An 18,370-nucleotide genomic window follows, 5' to 3' on the forward strand; every position below is an offset into this window, starting at 1 on the left:
GGGGAAAGTGTTTCTTGGGAAAAAATATATTTTGGAACCCAAGGGACCCAGGTGTGTGTGCCAAAATGGCCCTAGGGGCTGCAGGTGGTGCACAAACCACACTTTCCCCACCTCTGCTATATGTCCATCTGGCCCTTGGAACAGGCTGAGTGCAGACACCAGAGGTGAACATGGACCTTTCCATTTTAGCAATGGTTCATGTAGGGATGCTGCTGCAGGAGGAGTAATAAAAACAGACCGTTAGGTATATTAATCTGCACACATTTACTCACGTCTGTATGGTGGCAGATTGAGAAGTTATACTTACCAAGGAAGTTCATTCTTGGATTCTCCAATACTGCCTGTTTAATTTAACTGCCTATTTTAATGGAGAGGTGTTAAGTACGTCTAATCAGTTAGGCAAGAAAAATAAAACTGACAGAGAGGCAGCAGAGAGCTTGAACAGTAAAAACTGAAAAAGAACATAGGCTTCTGCCAGCACGAGTCGGCATTTGCGGGATAAACCCAACAGTAGTAGATAACTCAAACTGCCATCCTGAAAATGTGTCCCTGCTATGTTTATTATTACAGTTTTTTAAAAAATCTGATGAAAGCTTTAAACAGAGGTGTTTCTTCAGAATCTAGATTTTGAAAGAAAGTGCCTTTCAAGTGTTTTTAAAGTTTTGCTTCAAAGTGGCAGGAGAGCAAACTAAGGAAGCATTTTTAATGTGTGTTTTTTTAAATTTATATTCCGCCTTTTCCTATGTGGCCCTATCCAGCAACTAAGATTCCACTCACAAGCTGAATGATTTCAGCAATACTGCCCCTACAATGAAAAAACTAACATTATTTGCTTTAAATGAACAACATGAAGAAACTTATTCACATATTTGTGAAAATACATTTTCAAACATTGTGATCATATGTCCAAAACTGAAAAGTGCAAATCTGTGCAAAAGCACAAAAAGAACCTACATGCAAAAATAAATGCATACATAAATATTTTTGGCACTTGTCATATTGAATTTTTAAAACTATGATGTGTTCAGCAATCGTGCACTCTTTTTAAAGGCTAGAATTCTTTGAGACTTATTCAGGGAGCTATATTGCTCTTGCTGTTTTAGTAAAGCAAGGGGTAATGTGGTATGATTCTGATGACTCTCAATTAAGTTAACCAAGTGACCTTTTTCTTACGGTTCTAGAGAGTCCCTGTCCTACAGTTGTACAGTGCATTAGAAAACTAAAGAAGCAAGTATTAGTGGAGCAATCACTTCCGCTGCACTAACAGAAGACTAACAGGACAATTTCCCTCCCTGAAACCCTTTCACCATCTGTTTTGAATGGCTAAGGAACAAATATAGTGCTTCTTACATTATCTGATGTGTCTGGCAATTCTGCCACCCCCAGTTTGCCAAGGATAAATATCTGTGCCCACTGACTACAATGTTTCTTTCTTTCCTTGAAAATCTTTAGAAACCAGCATCCGCTACTTTGAGAAGCACTGCGCTGAGTCCATTGGGTGTGGGGTAGGGACTGCATGTGGTCACTTATGAGAAAAGGAGCAGTTTCTTGTTCTGTCATACAAAGTTGGATATCATCCATGAAACCTATATGAAACCTTATAGAGCTTATTCTAAATTGCTTTAAGCCCAAGATTAACAGAAAGAGAAAAGCAGACGAGTGAGCTAAAATTAATCCAATGAATTTTAACAGAGAAAAATGTAAAGCAGTACATGGAAAAATAAAAAAAATGAAATGTAAAATGAAATGCACAAATATAGGATGGGTGACACTTGGCTTGATAACAGTATATGTAATCATGATCTAGGTATCTCAATCTAGAGTTTGATTTGTTATGTGCTTTTGAGTTGACTTCAATTTATTGCAATCCTTTCACAGGCATTTCTTGGCAAGATTTATGCAGAGCAGTTTGAAATGGTCTTCCTTTAAGGCTAGGTGGACGTGATTTGCCCAAGTTCACCTAGTGTGTTTCCATAGTTGAGCAGGAATTTGAATCATGGATTCCTAGAATCCTGCTTCAACACTCAAGCCACTGCGCCATCCCAGCTCTCAGGTGTATGCACTGCAGCCAAAAAAGACCACTCATTAAATAACTAATAAACAGATGTATTTTGAATGGAATGATCAAACACAGAATCTTAGTGTACAATGCATAATTCAGTGCAACTGAACTGTGAATATAAATACAATATATTTTAGGATTCAACAGAAAGCAGAGGAACATATGTTGACAACAAGAAAAACCACAACCAAATTAGTATTTGTATTAGGCCAACAGAAGCATCAAAAAGTACTGTTAAAGCTTCCAAGCTCTCCCTAATTTTCCATCAAGCAAGATGGTAAGTGAAGCAAATACACAAGAGGGGGAGGGCAAAAGTGCTTGTTGTACAAGCCATGGAATCTGCATCTTGTTAATTTTAAGGTAAACTGGGACATTCAAATTGGGCTCTGTGATATCCTGAGGTTGTTTAAGGTTCTCTCAATGGTTACTGGGATGGAATAACATCATTATCATCGTCAACAACAACAAAAACATTGATGTTATATTTTTAAAAATGGGGGATCAACTGGGATGGGGTTTTCTTCCAAGTAACCCTTGATAGTTTCATATGCAATCTGGAATCATCTCACTTCATGATAAAGCACAGGTGGTGAAACTGTAGTCCATGGATTACAAATACCCCTCCAATTTCCTTTTGAAAAAGGTGTGGTTTTTTTTAAAAAAAAAAAACACCCAGAATGCCTCCCTGCTCCCCTCTAGGTGGTGGATATGTTCATCTGTCACTTTTCTTTTACCCCACTGGGTTGTTTTAGGGGTAGGCAAGACCTTTCCTGATAACCAGAATTCACCTTCTGGTCAGAAAAAGCATTACAGGCTGTGCAGATTTCTGGTGCCACCTCTAGAGCACCCACGGCACATGGAATAAAAAAACTCAGTAAGATCAAAATAACAACAACAAACAAAACAATCCCCCGCCCCAAAAAACCCACTACCTGTTACCAAGTTGTTTGTCAACTGGCCTAAAAACTGGTATACTATTATTCCTGAAGTTCAATTGGGACTAAATAACATACATAGACCCAATGATGGGAGAAATCCATATAACTTCACATATGAGATGCATATGATCACCCCCTTTCAGGACATTTTATCTCGGGAAATGATGCTGAGTGTTTAATCCTGTTAGAAAAAATGAGAACCGAGTGGGCACAAATGGAGCTGAAAACTGTGGCCATCCAGAAACTGTCTTCTGCCACATGGACTCTGGTAGTGCAAGAAAAAATAATGACAAGACACCCACTGAGACCAAATAGTTACCACCTTAACCCCTTTCGAGAGTGATTAGTTCAAGAACTATTGCTATAATGGGCCTGAAGAAGCAAGAACCGACAGTTTTAGTGGACAACTGTAACCGAGCTCCACTGCCAGATTAGCTGGAAGATGATGAAATGATCCCACCCACATGTAGTGTGCCAAGCAAAGATACTGAGGATGTACAAACCTGTCTACAATACACAAGACACCATGTGGACATAGGTATAAATAAGAGTGTTTGTGATTAACCTGACATTGCCCACAGCTTCAGTCACTTAATTCTGGCAACAAGAGAGCTAGTTAGCTAGTTTTGGTGTTACTCTTGCCTGAACTCCTTAAGCTGAAACCCATTTACTAATTAGTAGTATATTATGAAAAATATGTGTGCTGGCAGCACTGTACTTGGCATGTCATGTGTAATATTAATATCTAATATATTTGTTTTGATTGGATGAGACAGCTGTTTATATAAATGGGGCACAGTGGAAATTTCTTAGCTGATTAACCAAATGGAGGCCAAACAGAAGCTTTGGGACAGTAAAGAACCAGATTTTGCTCTTCACAAAGCTAGTCCCCCTCTTGGCTTCTGCTGCACAAAGCAACTGCTGATAACCTAAACTTCCACAAGCTGTATTATTTTCTTGATGAAGATGTAAGCTGTATTATTTTCTTGATTAAGTTATCTAATACCAAAGAAATGTTGGTGTAGGAATACCTGTAAAGAGACAAGCTAAAAGAGTGATTATGGCGGGTTACAGACCGCCATTTCGGACATCCTCAGGACGTCCCAGTTTGAAAAACTTCTAGACGCCCCTACTCCTATTACGGACAGAGTCCGTAACAAACGGCGACGGCCATTCCACATGGCCGCTGCTATTTTGACGTAGCGGACGCTGTGCGTCTGCACGTCGCGCAGCAGAAGTGACGCTGCGAGTGCACAATTAGTGCCTCGCGGCGTCTCGTCTGGGCCGCAAGAAGGAGCGCGATTCTCGCGCTCCTTCTTGGCAGCATCCGGGAACCGTGCTGTTTGGCTGCTGCGGTTCCTGGACTCTGCAACCGCCGGCGGCGGCAGACCGCCACTTCTCGGCAGTCTGTAATGCACCTATAATGCTTTGGTATAGTTCTAAAAGTGAACATTTAGTTATAAAAAGTGTGCTCAGACCGTTCAGTGTCTATGTTAGCTGTGCTGCTGAAGACAGCACATTTATCTGTGTTATTTGTGAATACTAACATAAAGCTGCAACCCATTCTCCTGTTAATTTTCCAGATAGACCAAGGCTTAAGCATACTCAAGGGGAATATTATTGTATGTTTTTAATATGCTGTAGGCCGCTTGATTGTTTTCACAAAAAGCATGATATAAATAAAAGTTTTACTTATTTTGTCCAATAGTCAGCGCAGCATCCATATTAATAATAATAATAATAATAATAATAATAATAATATGGATGCTGCGCTGACTATTGGACAAAACTGGTTTTGCAACTTTGGGAGCCTAGTACAGCGAATTCCAGAAAATCTGAATAGATTCAGACAAACAAGTATAAGGCATAGACCCTTCAATCTCCTAAATGATGCAGGGGTGGAGGAACCATGTCTGTGTCAAAAGGACTATCTCAAGCTAAAACACTGTTTGCTGCAGACAAACTACTGCAACCTGGCACTTAAAGACTTGTTTCTCCAGCCCTTCTTTACATCTCAGTACCAATGCTGTTAAAATACTTCCATCTAGATAGAGGACAAGGAGAAAAAGTCAGTGTGTGTAAAGAGAAAACACTTTTTTTAAAAGCACTTGTATAACTAGATGTAATCTCCTGGGCTTGAACATCAACAACTTCCCCTCCTTCTCTTTTTGCTTTCTTCACCACCTTGCCAGAAGAAGAGTTCTGGAGCTTGAAAAGCTGAACTGTGTTTTGTGACCTCTAGTTTGGCTTAATAATGGTGTCATGGTAAGATGGATTTGGGGGTTCAAGGGAGCAAAAGATAACATTCAGTCATGAAAAATATGAGGTCACCTTAATTCTTCATTAAGCAAGATGGTTAACTATATAGTACACTAAATGCGAACTGGTTACAATTACTTACTGAAATATGCTTTACTTGGAGCTTTGCAAATCTCTAGATATGATAAAGGATTTCATAACTATAAATGTTAGGAAAGAATGGCCACATGTTTTCAACCCCTTTTTATGGCCACCTAGTACCCAGACTCCCCATGATTAAATATCATGATTAAATGCCCCAAAACACTTTCTGGAGCAGTATTAAACGATAAAACACACCAAACATGCTGGACTTAACTATAACGGGGGGGGGGGGGGGGAGGAGGAGGGGAGAACACACCAAATAATCAAAATCTGAAAATTTGTCCAAAGTACTCAGAAGTTCAAATATGAAGACACTTCCAGTCACTTCTGGGCTGACTCTTTAGCTAATTTTCAATTGAAAGTGCTACCAAAGGGCAAAAATTGGCCTTTTCTGCAGTTGCCCATTCCACCATTAGCAACTGCTAGCAATGTAAGGAACCTATATATCTTTCTTTTCAAATAACAGTCATACATGATAATTAGTTCCCCTTTTGTTGAGTTTTTACTGTGGTTTTCTTAGCAACATTTCTTTCAATTATTAAGTATTTTATTTCTATTAATGCAAGTCTTCTCTTTTATAACTACCATGCATAGTTACCATGCATTTACTGACATGTTTCCCAAGACATTAATTTGAACAAGCAGTCAAAGGGAAAAAAAGCCACAATACTGATAAACTAAAATAAACAATAGTGAAACAGCAATGATGTTAACCATAAAGTATGTAGAAAATATCCTCAACATCTCCGTGGAAGAGTCTTTATGATAAACCTTTTCTTCTTCCTTCTCCTGTCCTGCCATTCCATGAAGAAAATGTATTTCAAAAATATCAGATACTTGTGTCAAATCACCTTTTTAAAATTCAGCTGCAATGGCAGAAAATTGCATTATTTCAGTGTAATTGGCACAGCACTAGCTTCTCACAGTTCCAGAATGAGCTGTAAATGTAGCATATAACATAATTCGAAATATTAATTCTTAATCTTTTCCCTATTTCCTCCCCACCCCAAAATATTTTACTTTGAAAAATGCATTGATTATGCAGATTTTTGAAAGCAGAAGGATTAAAAAAGTGAAAAGGGGGTGCAGAAATTAGCAGAGGTGGCACTACCTGAAAGCTCATCAGAAAGGGGAGTGAGAACAATATCAGGCAAGAAGGGTTTGGAAGTATGGATCAGAACAGGAGCACTTTTAGCACTGCGTATATAGGCCGATGGTAGAGCACATTCACCAATGGATCGGCTTCTCATGGCTTTAAAAAAGGGAAAAGAAAGAAGTGGGGAAGGAAAAAAAGAAGAGTGACTATAATGAAAGGCTGTGTCACAGAAAAAAGCAGCAACAGAGAAAACAAAGATAAAAAGGAAGAGAATTTAAATTAAAACATTTCAGCACGGCAGAATATTTGCAGAGCTGTAAGGAAAAAATAATCAGTGGCACATAAAACATTTTGACTTTAATTAGCTTTAATGCAAGACAAGAAATAATGCCTATATTTTCACAATTACCAGTATTTTGCATTCAAAATAAAACACCAACAAACCAATTCTATGAATGTCTGTTCAGAAAAAAGTTCCACAAAATTAATGGAACTTAACAGGTATGTGTGTAGAAGACTGAAACCTAAAATATATTCTTTTTGACCAACTGGGGTTTTAAAACAGCAAATTCACAGCCACAGCAATTACATGTGTGCAATTCTACACCAATAAAGCACATATTCTGTCCTTGATCTTATCACAGTTTTTTAAAAGTGAGCATCATTTATAGGAGCCAAACTGAAGATCTTCTGCATTAACTTTTAAATAATGAGCGAGAAAAAAACAATTTGGTTTTTTTCTGTTCATGAAAACTCAAGATTTCAAGGGCAGAGTGAGAACACTCAAAAATACTTCACTACTTACGGGCTCCATCTGTCCATATGAATACATGTATGTACACAACAGGGATGGGAAATGTGGTCCACCAGAAGTTAAGGTAGTCTCATCACTGCAACCCTCATCACTGGCTATGGCTAGAGTAGTCCAAGAATATCTGGAAGACCATACTTTCTTCATCCTTGATATCGGGAGTATAACGTGTGATCTGGGCAATCTACAGATGACATTAGTTTAACATAGGTTCCATTTAAATCAACAGGTCACCCCATGACTTTAACTTAGTTCCTGTGATATAATTTGGTTGCAGCTGAAATTAGTGGGGTTTAACGGCAACAAATTTAGTTTGAATACAACCAAATTTGCTGATGGTGACTTCACCAATTACGGCAGCAGATTCATCAGCCACTATAATTGTGCAAATAATTTCTCAATAGCTAGTTATGATTGGCCTATGATATTAGTTTTCATACACAAATAAAATTCCTGAATGACTTCAGTTATCTTAAGAGTAAATGTGGTATTCAGAAATAATGTATTCCATTTCATTCCTACCAGACCTCTTTCAGCACAGATAACTGGCTGCAAAACTAGAACACTGAACAGTTTGAGTTGTGTTTTGTTCAAAGTGAATGCCTTTGTAAACTAAAATTAAATATACTATTCAAATCAAAATGATAGAGGAGCATAAAATAAAACACACCACAACAATGAGCAAAATAGCAAAATATGCCACCTAAATGGAAATGCTACAGAATGATGCAGCAAAACAAACATAAGCTGCTTTAAAATACAAAATTAAAATTGCCCGGTATACAAATATATTTTTTAAAAATATGAATTATTTCCCAACTAAATTATTGCCTATTCCCTCTAAAGCATGGGCTCCCAACTTTTTAAGGGCTCCACAGAGCACAAGTTGGGAAACACTGCTCTAAAGTTATCTATTCTAAATAGAGCCTTGGCAGTTAAAAATATTACAAAATTATACTATTGTAGCAACACATCAGAGCTCTTAATTATGCCATAAACAAATAAGGTGAACCTAGAATGTACTATTAGCTGTAGCATTTTAGGTGTTAATGATGCATCTAACCTAGCACAACCCACTTCCCTATTTTCTTATAACTTCGTTATAATTCAATTTGAATCTGATGAAAGGATGTATGAGTTTGCATCCTTGCTTTATTCATGTAACTGAAATGATTAAAGCAGGGGTAGGCAACCTTTTTGGGCCGGGGGCCGGGTTGTTGTCCCTCAGGCGACTGGGGGGCCGAAGCCGGGGGTGGAGCTTCACCCTCCGGGGGCGGGGCCGCATTCTGGGGGTGGAGCTTCCACCCTCCAGGGGCGGGGCCGCGTGCCGGGGTGGAGCTTCCACCCTCCGGGGGCGGGGCCGCATGCCGGGGGTGGAGCTTCCACCCTCCAGGGGCGGGGCTGCGTGCCGGGGGTGGAGCTTCCACCCTCTGGTGCGGGGCCACGTGCCGGGGTGGAGCTTTCAACTTCCGGGGTCGCGTGAGACTTCGGCGCCATTTTGGGCGAAAAAATGGCGGTGCCGAGCGCGGCTTTTTGCCGCTCTGGGCGCCGTTATTTTTTCACCTGGCAGCGGCGGCGGCAACCATCCCCGGGGGCCACAACGAAGGCCTCCGGGGGCCGGATCCAGCCCGCAGGCCGGAGGTTGCAGATCCCTGGGTTAAAGAATAGCCTTTAATATGCTGAGTGAAAAGGCAGCTGCTACAGGCCCATCTAATCTGTTCTTTAACTAATCTAACAATGATTCTGGAGCGTTAACATCTAAACAATGAAATGAAGACAAAGAATCTGGTTAAAAGTGAGTTTTAAAAAACTGCTGTCTAGATCTAACAATAAATCAAGAATAGGGACCCCTTGGGCTACAGGTCATATATAGACCCCAGGAGGGCCCCATCTGACCCAACAACTTCTTTACTACCTTTATCTCCAGTCAATGATAAGAGATCACCCCAATCTGTATAAATATGGGTTTGTAAAACTGGTTTCCCTTGATAAAATAAGGCTTTCAAGAAGTCTACTGGTACCATGGGAAGTTATTGGTATCAGACTACTGGGTCAAATTGCAATGTGGGGAAACTATTTGGAGAGATGTTCTAGGAAGAATAAAGTCTAACCCTCCACTTCCTGCAGCTATGGCATGCCCCCCAAACTGCAGCTCTGTTTGCCTCTCTTCCTGTTAAAGCTGTGACACTCTAATCTTGGCACAATGAGGCTTGCAAAGAGTGTCTAACAGTGTGAAATAAGGATTTTTAAAGTCTCACTGAAACACAGGGGACATTTTCTGAGGAAGAAATGACTGCTAGGCAGGGAAAAGTTAGCTTGCCCCAGCTCTGCAACTCACCTCCCTCAAAAATCATCTCTCCCTTAATACAACTGGGCTTTTAGAAATCTTCATAGTCACTAATGGGATATTTTGAAAAGCCTCATTGCAGAGTGGGAGGCTGTATGTGTGTATCAATTACTCAGGTCTGGGCACATCAATCACATTAGAGGTCATGTGCCAATAATAGGATAATTCCAACGATACTGGCATGCAGGCCTCAATGTCCTTGTCTGCAACAAATATCACCTTTCCACCAAATAACATTTCAACTTCTGAGTGAGATCAATCACTCTATTTAACATAGACCACACTAAAAACAAATAGAACCAGAATTACCCACTGTAATGTTCCCATTTTTAAAAACACATGAAGTTCTTCTACAGTAAGGGTGGACAAAATGCATTTTTGTGGCCTCAGAGCCCTTCAAAGGTCAAATTTTCACCTCTAAATGCCCTCTAAGGGCATGGAAGGCATTCCTACTATTTAAGGCTTCCTCTGGGTCTTACAAATAGTTCAGTGGGGCTAAGAACATGGCTACAAAGCCCCCCTCCCTCATGTCCTTAGCGGGGCATCTGGAGGGATTTTTAAAAACTTGCAAGGACACACAGCCCTCCAGGGTCTCCTGGGAATTTCATGTGGTCCCTAGTCTTCCACAGTTGCCCACCTCTGTTTTACAAGCTAAAAGGCCAAACAGAATCAGACAGGTAAGTCTTCCCTATACTGGCCCTACAGTTCCTAGACTTGGATGCCTGCCACTCTCAGTTTGCCTTATAGTCCCCTTTAAAACCCCTCCTTGGATTAGGGTGACTAGGCCTCCAGGTAGGGATGCCATAACCCGGCTGTAGGCGGGGCAATCACGCTTTTGGGGGTGCTGGCACGGTCACGGTCCGGTTTTGTGCCAAAACCGGGTCTGCCCCGCCTGCGGCCACCTCCGCCCCCATGCGTGCCTTCTTTATGGCCGCGGCTGCTCATGCAGCTGGCCGGCCACCCACTTCCACGTCCGCCTCCTCCTCCTCCTCTGCCTCCTCCTTCTCCTCTGCCCCCTGCGCGCTCCCTCTGGCCGCGGCCGCCCATGCAACCGGCCAGCCAGCCAGCCAGCCAGCCACCCGCCTCCACCTCCTTCTCCAACCTCCTCCTCCCCCACGCGTCCCCCTTGCCTTTCAGGGCCGCGCGTGGCTGGCTGGCCGGCCACCCTCCTCCTCCTCCTCGGCGACCCTGGCCCTTGCCGCGCGCCAGCCTAAAATAGGAGCTGGCCCCTTAAGGAGGCAGAGCCTCAGAAAAGGAGGAGGAGGAGGACTCTGGGCCAGAGGGATGGGGAAAGGGCTCTTTGTCTTGCCCTACCCTCCCTTCAAGATGAGGCCTCTGCACTTGCAGGGCCGTGTGCAGGGCTAATGAGGAGGACTTCCTCCTCTGAGTCTGGGGCTGAACAGCCCGCCCCTCCTCCAGTGCCGGAGCCTGTGAGGGCTGGCAGGGGGCTGGGCTGTTCCAGCCCTAGTCTGCCCCCATTGGCCAGCCAGGCTCCGAAGGAGGAGCTCCTCCTCTGTTGGGCCGGGCTGCAGCCAGAGGGGAAGGAAAGGGCCATTTCCTTTGCCCTTTTTTGGTGCCAGGGAGGAGGAGCAGGAAGAAGAGGAGGAGGTGGGTGCCCATTTACAGTATTTATTTTGGTTAAGTGTGCTGTTTTTAAAGTGTTTATTTTTATTTTTATTAAGTGTATTTTTAAAGTGTATTTTTTCCAGTATTTATTTTAATTAAATGTATTTTTAAAGTGTATTTTTTCCAGTATTAATTTTAATTAAATGTATTTTTAAAGTGTATTTTTTGCAATATTTATTTTTCTTAAGTGTATTTTTAAAGTGTATTTTGATCATGCCTAAGAAACATGCATTTATATTTACATTTTTTAAAAATCATCAATTTTTTCGCGTGTCCCCCATTTTTAAAAAATGTGCCCTACATTTGAAAATGTTGTCCTACATTTGCCCTACATATGTCCCGGTTTGGAGGTCCAGACTTATGGCAACCCTACCTCCAGGTGACCTACCTTTGGACTAGTGTGTGTGTTTGTTTTATGTTCTTTCTGGTAAGTGTGGCCTACACTTGGTTTAGAGTTAAGGAAGCCAGTCAAACAAAATAACAAGATAATTAATGTGGTTTATTTTATCCTGCATAATAGAAAATACTTTAACAGGTTCCATTTCTTAGTTGCATGCATATAACAATATTCAGCCTCTTATGTCAGACCTTTTCCTTCAATCAATTCAGACACCCAGTATACAATCACTTCCAACTGACTCTCTCCCCTGACACATCTGGCTGTCAACTCTCAGCTGTCAAACCTGTCTCTCTTCCCCCAAATACACATTCCTACTTTTTATACTTTGATCCCCCAAACCCTTCTGAACTGTAAATGACTGTCCAAAGCCTCCTTCAAGAGCTTCACTGTGGAGCTAATGTGGCCCCCTAACTTTGCACAGTTGCCTACCCCTGCTTTGCAAGCTAAGGGGCCAAATAAAATGGGATAGTAAAAAAATCTTAATATACAAGGAGTATTGACAATTTGATCATCTGTATTCTTTGAAAAATATATCCATCTACAAAGAGAAAAGTCAGGTGTAAAAGTACGATTTAAGGTATGTACATCTGTAAGAGATGGAAATACAGTATCTCAGATCACTACATAGAACTGAACTCAGGGGCCATACACATGACTACTAGACCAAGACAGACTTAGAACAATGGCTTGAAAGCATTGATCATATTTTCTCTAGACAGAGAACTAAACCTCAAGCAGCATACACTGGCAGAAATGCTGGCATAGTGAAATTTATTGCCAAGGACAATGAAGGGATCACCAAAACCCACACTATTGATGCATTTATTTATGGTATTAAATGTAGATGTAGATAGTGGATACACACAACCATCTAAGCACAAACTGGCAGGCAGACTGTATATGACTGTCAAAAGATATTCCCCACCAACAATCTCATGAATCATCTCCAGGATCAAAATTAATCTATTTCAAATTATTCTTCATTGTACAAAAAGGAAAATGTTCAACAATCCATTTTGTAGCATACAAGATGGAAAAAGAACTAGTAACTAAGTCTATATATTTTGATCACAGAGCTAAAGGAGGTGTTGCAACTGAATACCATTCATAATCTACAAACCACTCTCTTCTCTTCTGTTTTCAGCCTTTATAACCATCTTTTCTTACATTTTTATTGTAACAACTCTGCCTGAAGACCTTGCTTGAATCCTGAATGAAAGCTTGCTAGGTTTAAACAGCATGATCGGATTAAGTATAATTAAAACTTACACATCCCACTTTGTGCAACTAACCCAACTATTAATAGGATAAACCGTGAGAAACATAGATTAAATCAGTGCTACTCAAAGTAGTGGTCTGTGGACTCGTGCCAGCCCACATGTCACTGGCTGCAGATACCCTGGCAAGTTTCCAGGAAAAAACAAACAGTTATAGCCAATGGACAAAAATATGGTACCAATCCCTAGCATACGTGGCAAAACCAATTAACTGTCAGACACCCTACAACAGACAACCAGAGAAACACGGATTTAAACTGTATCATGGAATTCACCCTTCCTCTTTTGAAGTTTATGGTAATCAAAGTTAAATAATGGTTTGGTACCTTGTCGTAGGGTTTTCATATCAGGAATTTTATACTCTTATGATCAAGGCATAGAATCACATAATGTTAATGAACAATTTAACTTTTTTTTTATTGATAAGGCAGAGCATAAGCATCCCAAATTCAATAAATAAATAAAATTAAAATGACCTGGTAAATCTTGCTGATTGACAATTACTCTATCCATTTGGAAAGAGAGAGCAGTGAACAATAGTTTTATACAATTAAAGTAGCATATAATAGTTTTTGTTGTGTGATCTAGCTGTCCTGTATGGCCTGATAAGCTGTAAATTAAGCTTTGAGAAGTCATGCTGATCTTAAATACTACTTGCCTTAGGGATAACTGGGACACAGAATTTATGTGGGAGTGTGTGTGTGCCTTCAAGTTACCCATCAACCTATGGCAAACCCACAGAATTCATAGTAGGTATTTTAGGTGTAGATGAGGGCAAATTTGAAGTGGTGAACTCTTATATAATGATAAAATTGCTGTCATTCTATAGAATTAAGGGTTTAAAAATGAACTATACATATAATTTTCTAACATCATAAGGAATAATCTCATAAAATGTACTCTTCTCTATAAGGAAGGAATAAAAATAATGTGCAAGTTTTCCTGATGAGATTATTTTTAGAATAAATTTTCAATGAGAACAAGTTTTATTGTTGTTGTGTGCCTCCATGTCATTACTGAATTATGGCAACCCTAAGGTGGCCCTATCATGGGGTTTTCTTGGCAAGATTTGCTCAGAGGGGGATTGTTTTTGCCTTCCTCTGAGTGTGTTTTACCCAAGGTCACCCAGAGGATTTCTATGGCTGAGCAGTGATTCGAACCCTGGTCTCCCAGTGTACTAGTCCAATACTCAAACCATTATACCATGCTGGCATCAAGTACTTCTCAAATTTTCCAGTTTTTCTTTTACAATCATTTATAAAAAGAATTAACATGCAATGAAATCTCCAGAATACTTCAGTGAAATGAAGCCAAATGTCACAGTTCTTATTGGTGCACTAGAGGCCAACACAAAGGTTCAGAAATGTATTTTTGCCTTGAATATGATGGCAGGATTTTTCACACTTTTCAGTGCAAAATAGGATCTTGATCAATCCCTACTTCCTTACTGAGATGTCAAGAGTTTTCAAGAAGGGGAGAATAGTCTTAACTAGGGGGGAAATTCTGCTTTGGAGGAGTTTCCTAGCTTTCTGAGGCATGTTTTTAGCATTTGGAGGGTCGCTGCAGAATGGAAAGCGCAGCTCCCTCCTGCTAAAGAACCAGCTTCTGCTAAAAAAAGCATTCTACTGCATACATCCCAACACAAAAAAAGAAAGAAAGAAAGCAGACTCTCCTGGATCTAGAATGTTCCAAACAAAGGCACAAAATTTAATATGTGTAAGGCACAGATAGTGCAAAGAATAAATATAATTCTAAGTTATGAGCACAGACATACATACATAGTTTGCAATGTGACTTGGCAGAAAAAGGCAATCACTGAGGTTCTACAAACGTAAATGAGACGGATTAAGGTTTTTTTTAGTCCTAAAATATTATCAGGCAAGGAAAAGAAGCACAAAATTAGGATGTGCTGGGATGCTCAAGTAACACTGGTAGCTACGCTATCTTTAGTACAGCAGGCATAAGCTTCTTCAAAATCATGACTTGGCCCTCGTTAAAAGTAAATTAGAAATGGAAATATATATTCTACATTTATGACTGAGGGTAACAATTAATCACTAACTTTAATAATACTGACCGTACAGTATTATTATAGAGGTAATACCTAGACAATACAAGTAAAATACTTGGAACACTTTAAATCACTTTGTAAACATAACAGTTTGAGAACTAATGCCATCCACACGCCAGTCTACATGAAGGATACCACTGACTGCTGAGCAAAATACAGTCTGGCCATAACCTCCCCAAAAAAAACACCAACCTAGTCATTATGGATATGGAATCTATATACACCAACATTCCACACCTGAATGAACTACAAGCCATCAAAAATATGAACCAGCAACCCTACTCACTACACTCTGCCACTTTGTACTTACTAATAGTTTCTTTACATTTTGGAATAATATGTACTTCTAAGTCAGTGGAACTGCTACGAGCACCCATATGGCACCACATTATGCAAATATCTTCATGGGTTACCTGGAAAAATTCTTTCTCAACAAATGCACTCAAAAATCTCTCCTCTGCCTATGATTTCTTGATGACCTTTTTGTTATCTAGACACATAGAAAGCAATCACTTGAGAAGTTTCACCAAGCTTTCAACAACTTCTGTCCACACAACTAATTCTTTTTCTTGCCATCACTGTGCAACTGCACAATGGACTTCTAATGGATACCATGCTCTATCGAAAACTACACATACTTACATGCCTCCAGTTTCCACCCAGAACATACTACCAATCTATTGTTTATACCCAAAGACTCTGAAACAACTGCATCTGCTCAGACCCACATGACAAGACACTCAAAATGCTCGATTTACAACAGCCATTTCTCAAGCTATAATACCCACCAAAGTAAGTGAGGAAAGAAATCAATAAGCGAAAGATTAATAGACAATAATCAACTACTATAAAACAGACCAAGCACACCAAATCACCCAACACTCCAGTGGTCACCTACAGTCCCCAGCTGAGACCACTCAAAACAAGCTACAGCCTATTCTGGAGAATAACACAGCGCTCTCACAAGCTCTGGAAGGTAGACCTTTATTGGCCTACAGAGGGCCTCCAAATATTAGACAATTACTCACTTACATCACAAACCCAGATGCCAACTCAGTCCCCACATCTACTCTGACAGCAATATCAGAGATGCATTTAGTTTCTCTTCCTCCAATATGCTATCCTATGTCTGTAATGATAATCTAAATGCTACATTAGACAATCAGGACAGTCTCTACACAAGAGGACCAATGGTCACAAAGCTGACATTAGAAATGGTGCTGCCACAATTCCCATCCCTGCCATCCCTTCCCCCTTTTTTATAAATACAGTTTATTCTTATAATCAATGCATTATTTCATGATGATGCTAATGATGATTTTCATTAGTAACAATTACAATTTTTTTTAAAAAAGAAATAAATAAGAAGAAATGCCTTAATATTTTTTTTCCTTCATGCTTCAAGCCTGAGGGCAGGGAACCGTCCAATTAAAAAGATTGCATGTACAGCGTTGTGTAAATTTACAGCGCTTTATAAATAAAGGTTAATAATAATAATAATAATAATAACAACAACATGTGGTATTTACAAGTTGGAAGAAAGATCAGCATTATGAACAATTATAAGAATATTTACTGAAAGTAATGTACGTTGATAAGTATATGCAATGAGACCTATTCAGAATCTGTAATTTTTTTTTTATTAACAATCAAGATGACCATTGATGGAAAAGGATGATTAAATTATATGTAAAACTTAGGGAGCTGCTTTATACTGAGTCAGACCACTGTTACATTTAGCTTATTATTGCCTTTATTGACTGACAACAAATCTCCAGGATTTTAGAAATGAGTTTTCCTTAGTCATAGAATCATAGAATCATAGAGTTGGAAGAGACCACAAGGGCCATCCTGGCCAACCCCCTGCCATGCAGAAAATCCAAATCAAAGCATCCCCGACAGATGGCCATCTAGCCTCTGCTTAAAGACCTCCAAGGAAGGAGACTCCACTACACTCCATGTTCCACTGTCGAACAGCCCTTACTGTCAAGAAGTTCTTCCTAATGTTGAGGTGGAATCTCTTTTCCTGTAGCTTGCATCCATTGTTCCGGGTCCTGTTCCCTGGAGCAGCAGAAAACAAGTTTGCTCCCTCCTCAATATGACATCCTTTCAAATATTTAAACAGCGCTATCATATCACCTCTTAATCTTCTTTTCTCCAGGCTAAACATCCCCAGCTCCCTGAGTCGTTCCTCATAGGACATGGTTTCCAGACCTTTCACCATTTTAATCGCCCTCCTTTGGACATGCTCCAGTTTCTCAACATCCTTTTTAAATTGTGGTGCCCAGAACTGGACACAATATTCCAGGTGGGGCCTGACCAAAGCAGAATACAGTGGCACTATTACTTCTCTTGATATAGACACTGTACTTTTATTGATGCAGCCTAAAATTGCATTTTCCTTTTTAGCTGCCGCATCGCACTGTTCACTCATGTTCAACTTGTGGTCTCCTTGGACTCCAAGATCCCTTTCACATGTAGTCTCATTCAGCCAGGTGTCCCCCATCCTATATCTATGCATTTTATTTTTCTGCCCTAAGTGCAGTAACTTACATTTCTCCGTGTTGAATTTCATTTTGTTAGCATTGGCCCAGCTTTCTAGTTTATTCAGGTCATTTTGAATGTTGATCCTGTCCTCTGGGGTATTAGCTATTCCTCCTAATTTGGTGTCATCTGCAAATTTGATAAGTATGCTCCCAATTCTGTCATCCAGGTCATTGATAAAGATGTTAATAGCACTGGGCCCAAGACAGAGCTCTGTGGGACCCCACTGGTCACTTCTCTCCAGGATGAAAAGGTGCCATTGTTGAGCACCCTTTGGGTTTGGCTGGTCAACCAGTTACAAATCCATGTAACAGTTACCTTGTCTAGCCCACCTTTTACAAGCTTGTTTGCAAGAATGTCATGGGAAACCTTGTCAAAGGCCTTACTGAAATCAAGATATACTATGTCCACAGCATTCCCTTCATCTACCAAGCTGGTAATTTTATCAAAGAAAGAGATTAGATTTGTCTGGCATGACTTGTTTCTCTGAAACCCATGTTGACTTTTTGTGATTATGGCATTGCTTTCTAGATGTTCACAGACTCTCTGTTTAATGATCTGCTGTAGAATCTTTCCTGGTATAGATGTCAGACTAACTGAACGATAATTGTTGGGATCCTCTTTTTTCCTCTTTTTGAAGATGGGAACATTTGCCCTCCTCCAGTCTGCTGGAATTTCTCCTATTTTCCACAAGTTTGCAAATATGATTGCTAATGGCTCCGATATTACATTTGCCAGTTCTTTTAGTACCCTTGGATGTAGTTCATCTGGTCCTGGAGACTTAAATTCATTTTG

The 18,370-nt window shown here is 40.1% G+C and overlaps 1 protein-coding gene across 15 annotated transcripts in view; it reads right to left on the reverse strand.

Annotated features, from left to right (window-relative positions):
* The window catches only part of RALGAPA1 (Ral GTPase activating protein catalytic subunit alpha 1), a 241,084-nt gene that overhangs the window by 160,510 nt on the left and 62,204 nt on the right, over positions 1–18,370 (reverse strand). For 12 of the 15 annotated variants that reach the window (XR_016280990.1, XR_016280989.1, XR_016280992.1 and 9 more), the window contains exon 17: positions 6,515–6,655. The exons of the other annotated variants lie outside the window; for them this stretch is intronic. Coding sequence is in view for 8 of the 12 variants with exons in the window: in XM_089522121.1 (XP_089378247.1) it covers positions 6,515–6,655 (141 nt within the window). In the remaining 4 variants the exon portion in view is untranslated. The remainder of the gene's footprint in view (positions 1–6,514; positions 6,656–18,370) is intronic. 15 annotated transcript variants of the gene reach the window in all.

Source organism: Sceloporus occidentalis, unplaced genomic scaffold (genome assembly GCF_023333645.1).
Source record: "Sceloporus occidentalis isolate IW3139 unplaced genomic scaffold, rSceOcc1.0.p SCAF_4, whole genome shotgun sequence".
Lineage (NCBI taxonomy): Eukaryota > Metazoa > Chordata > Lepidosauria > Squamata > Phrynosomatidae > Sceloporus > Sceloporus occidentalis.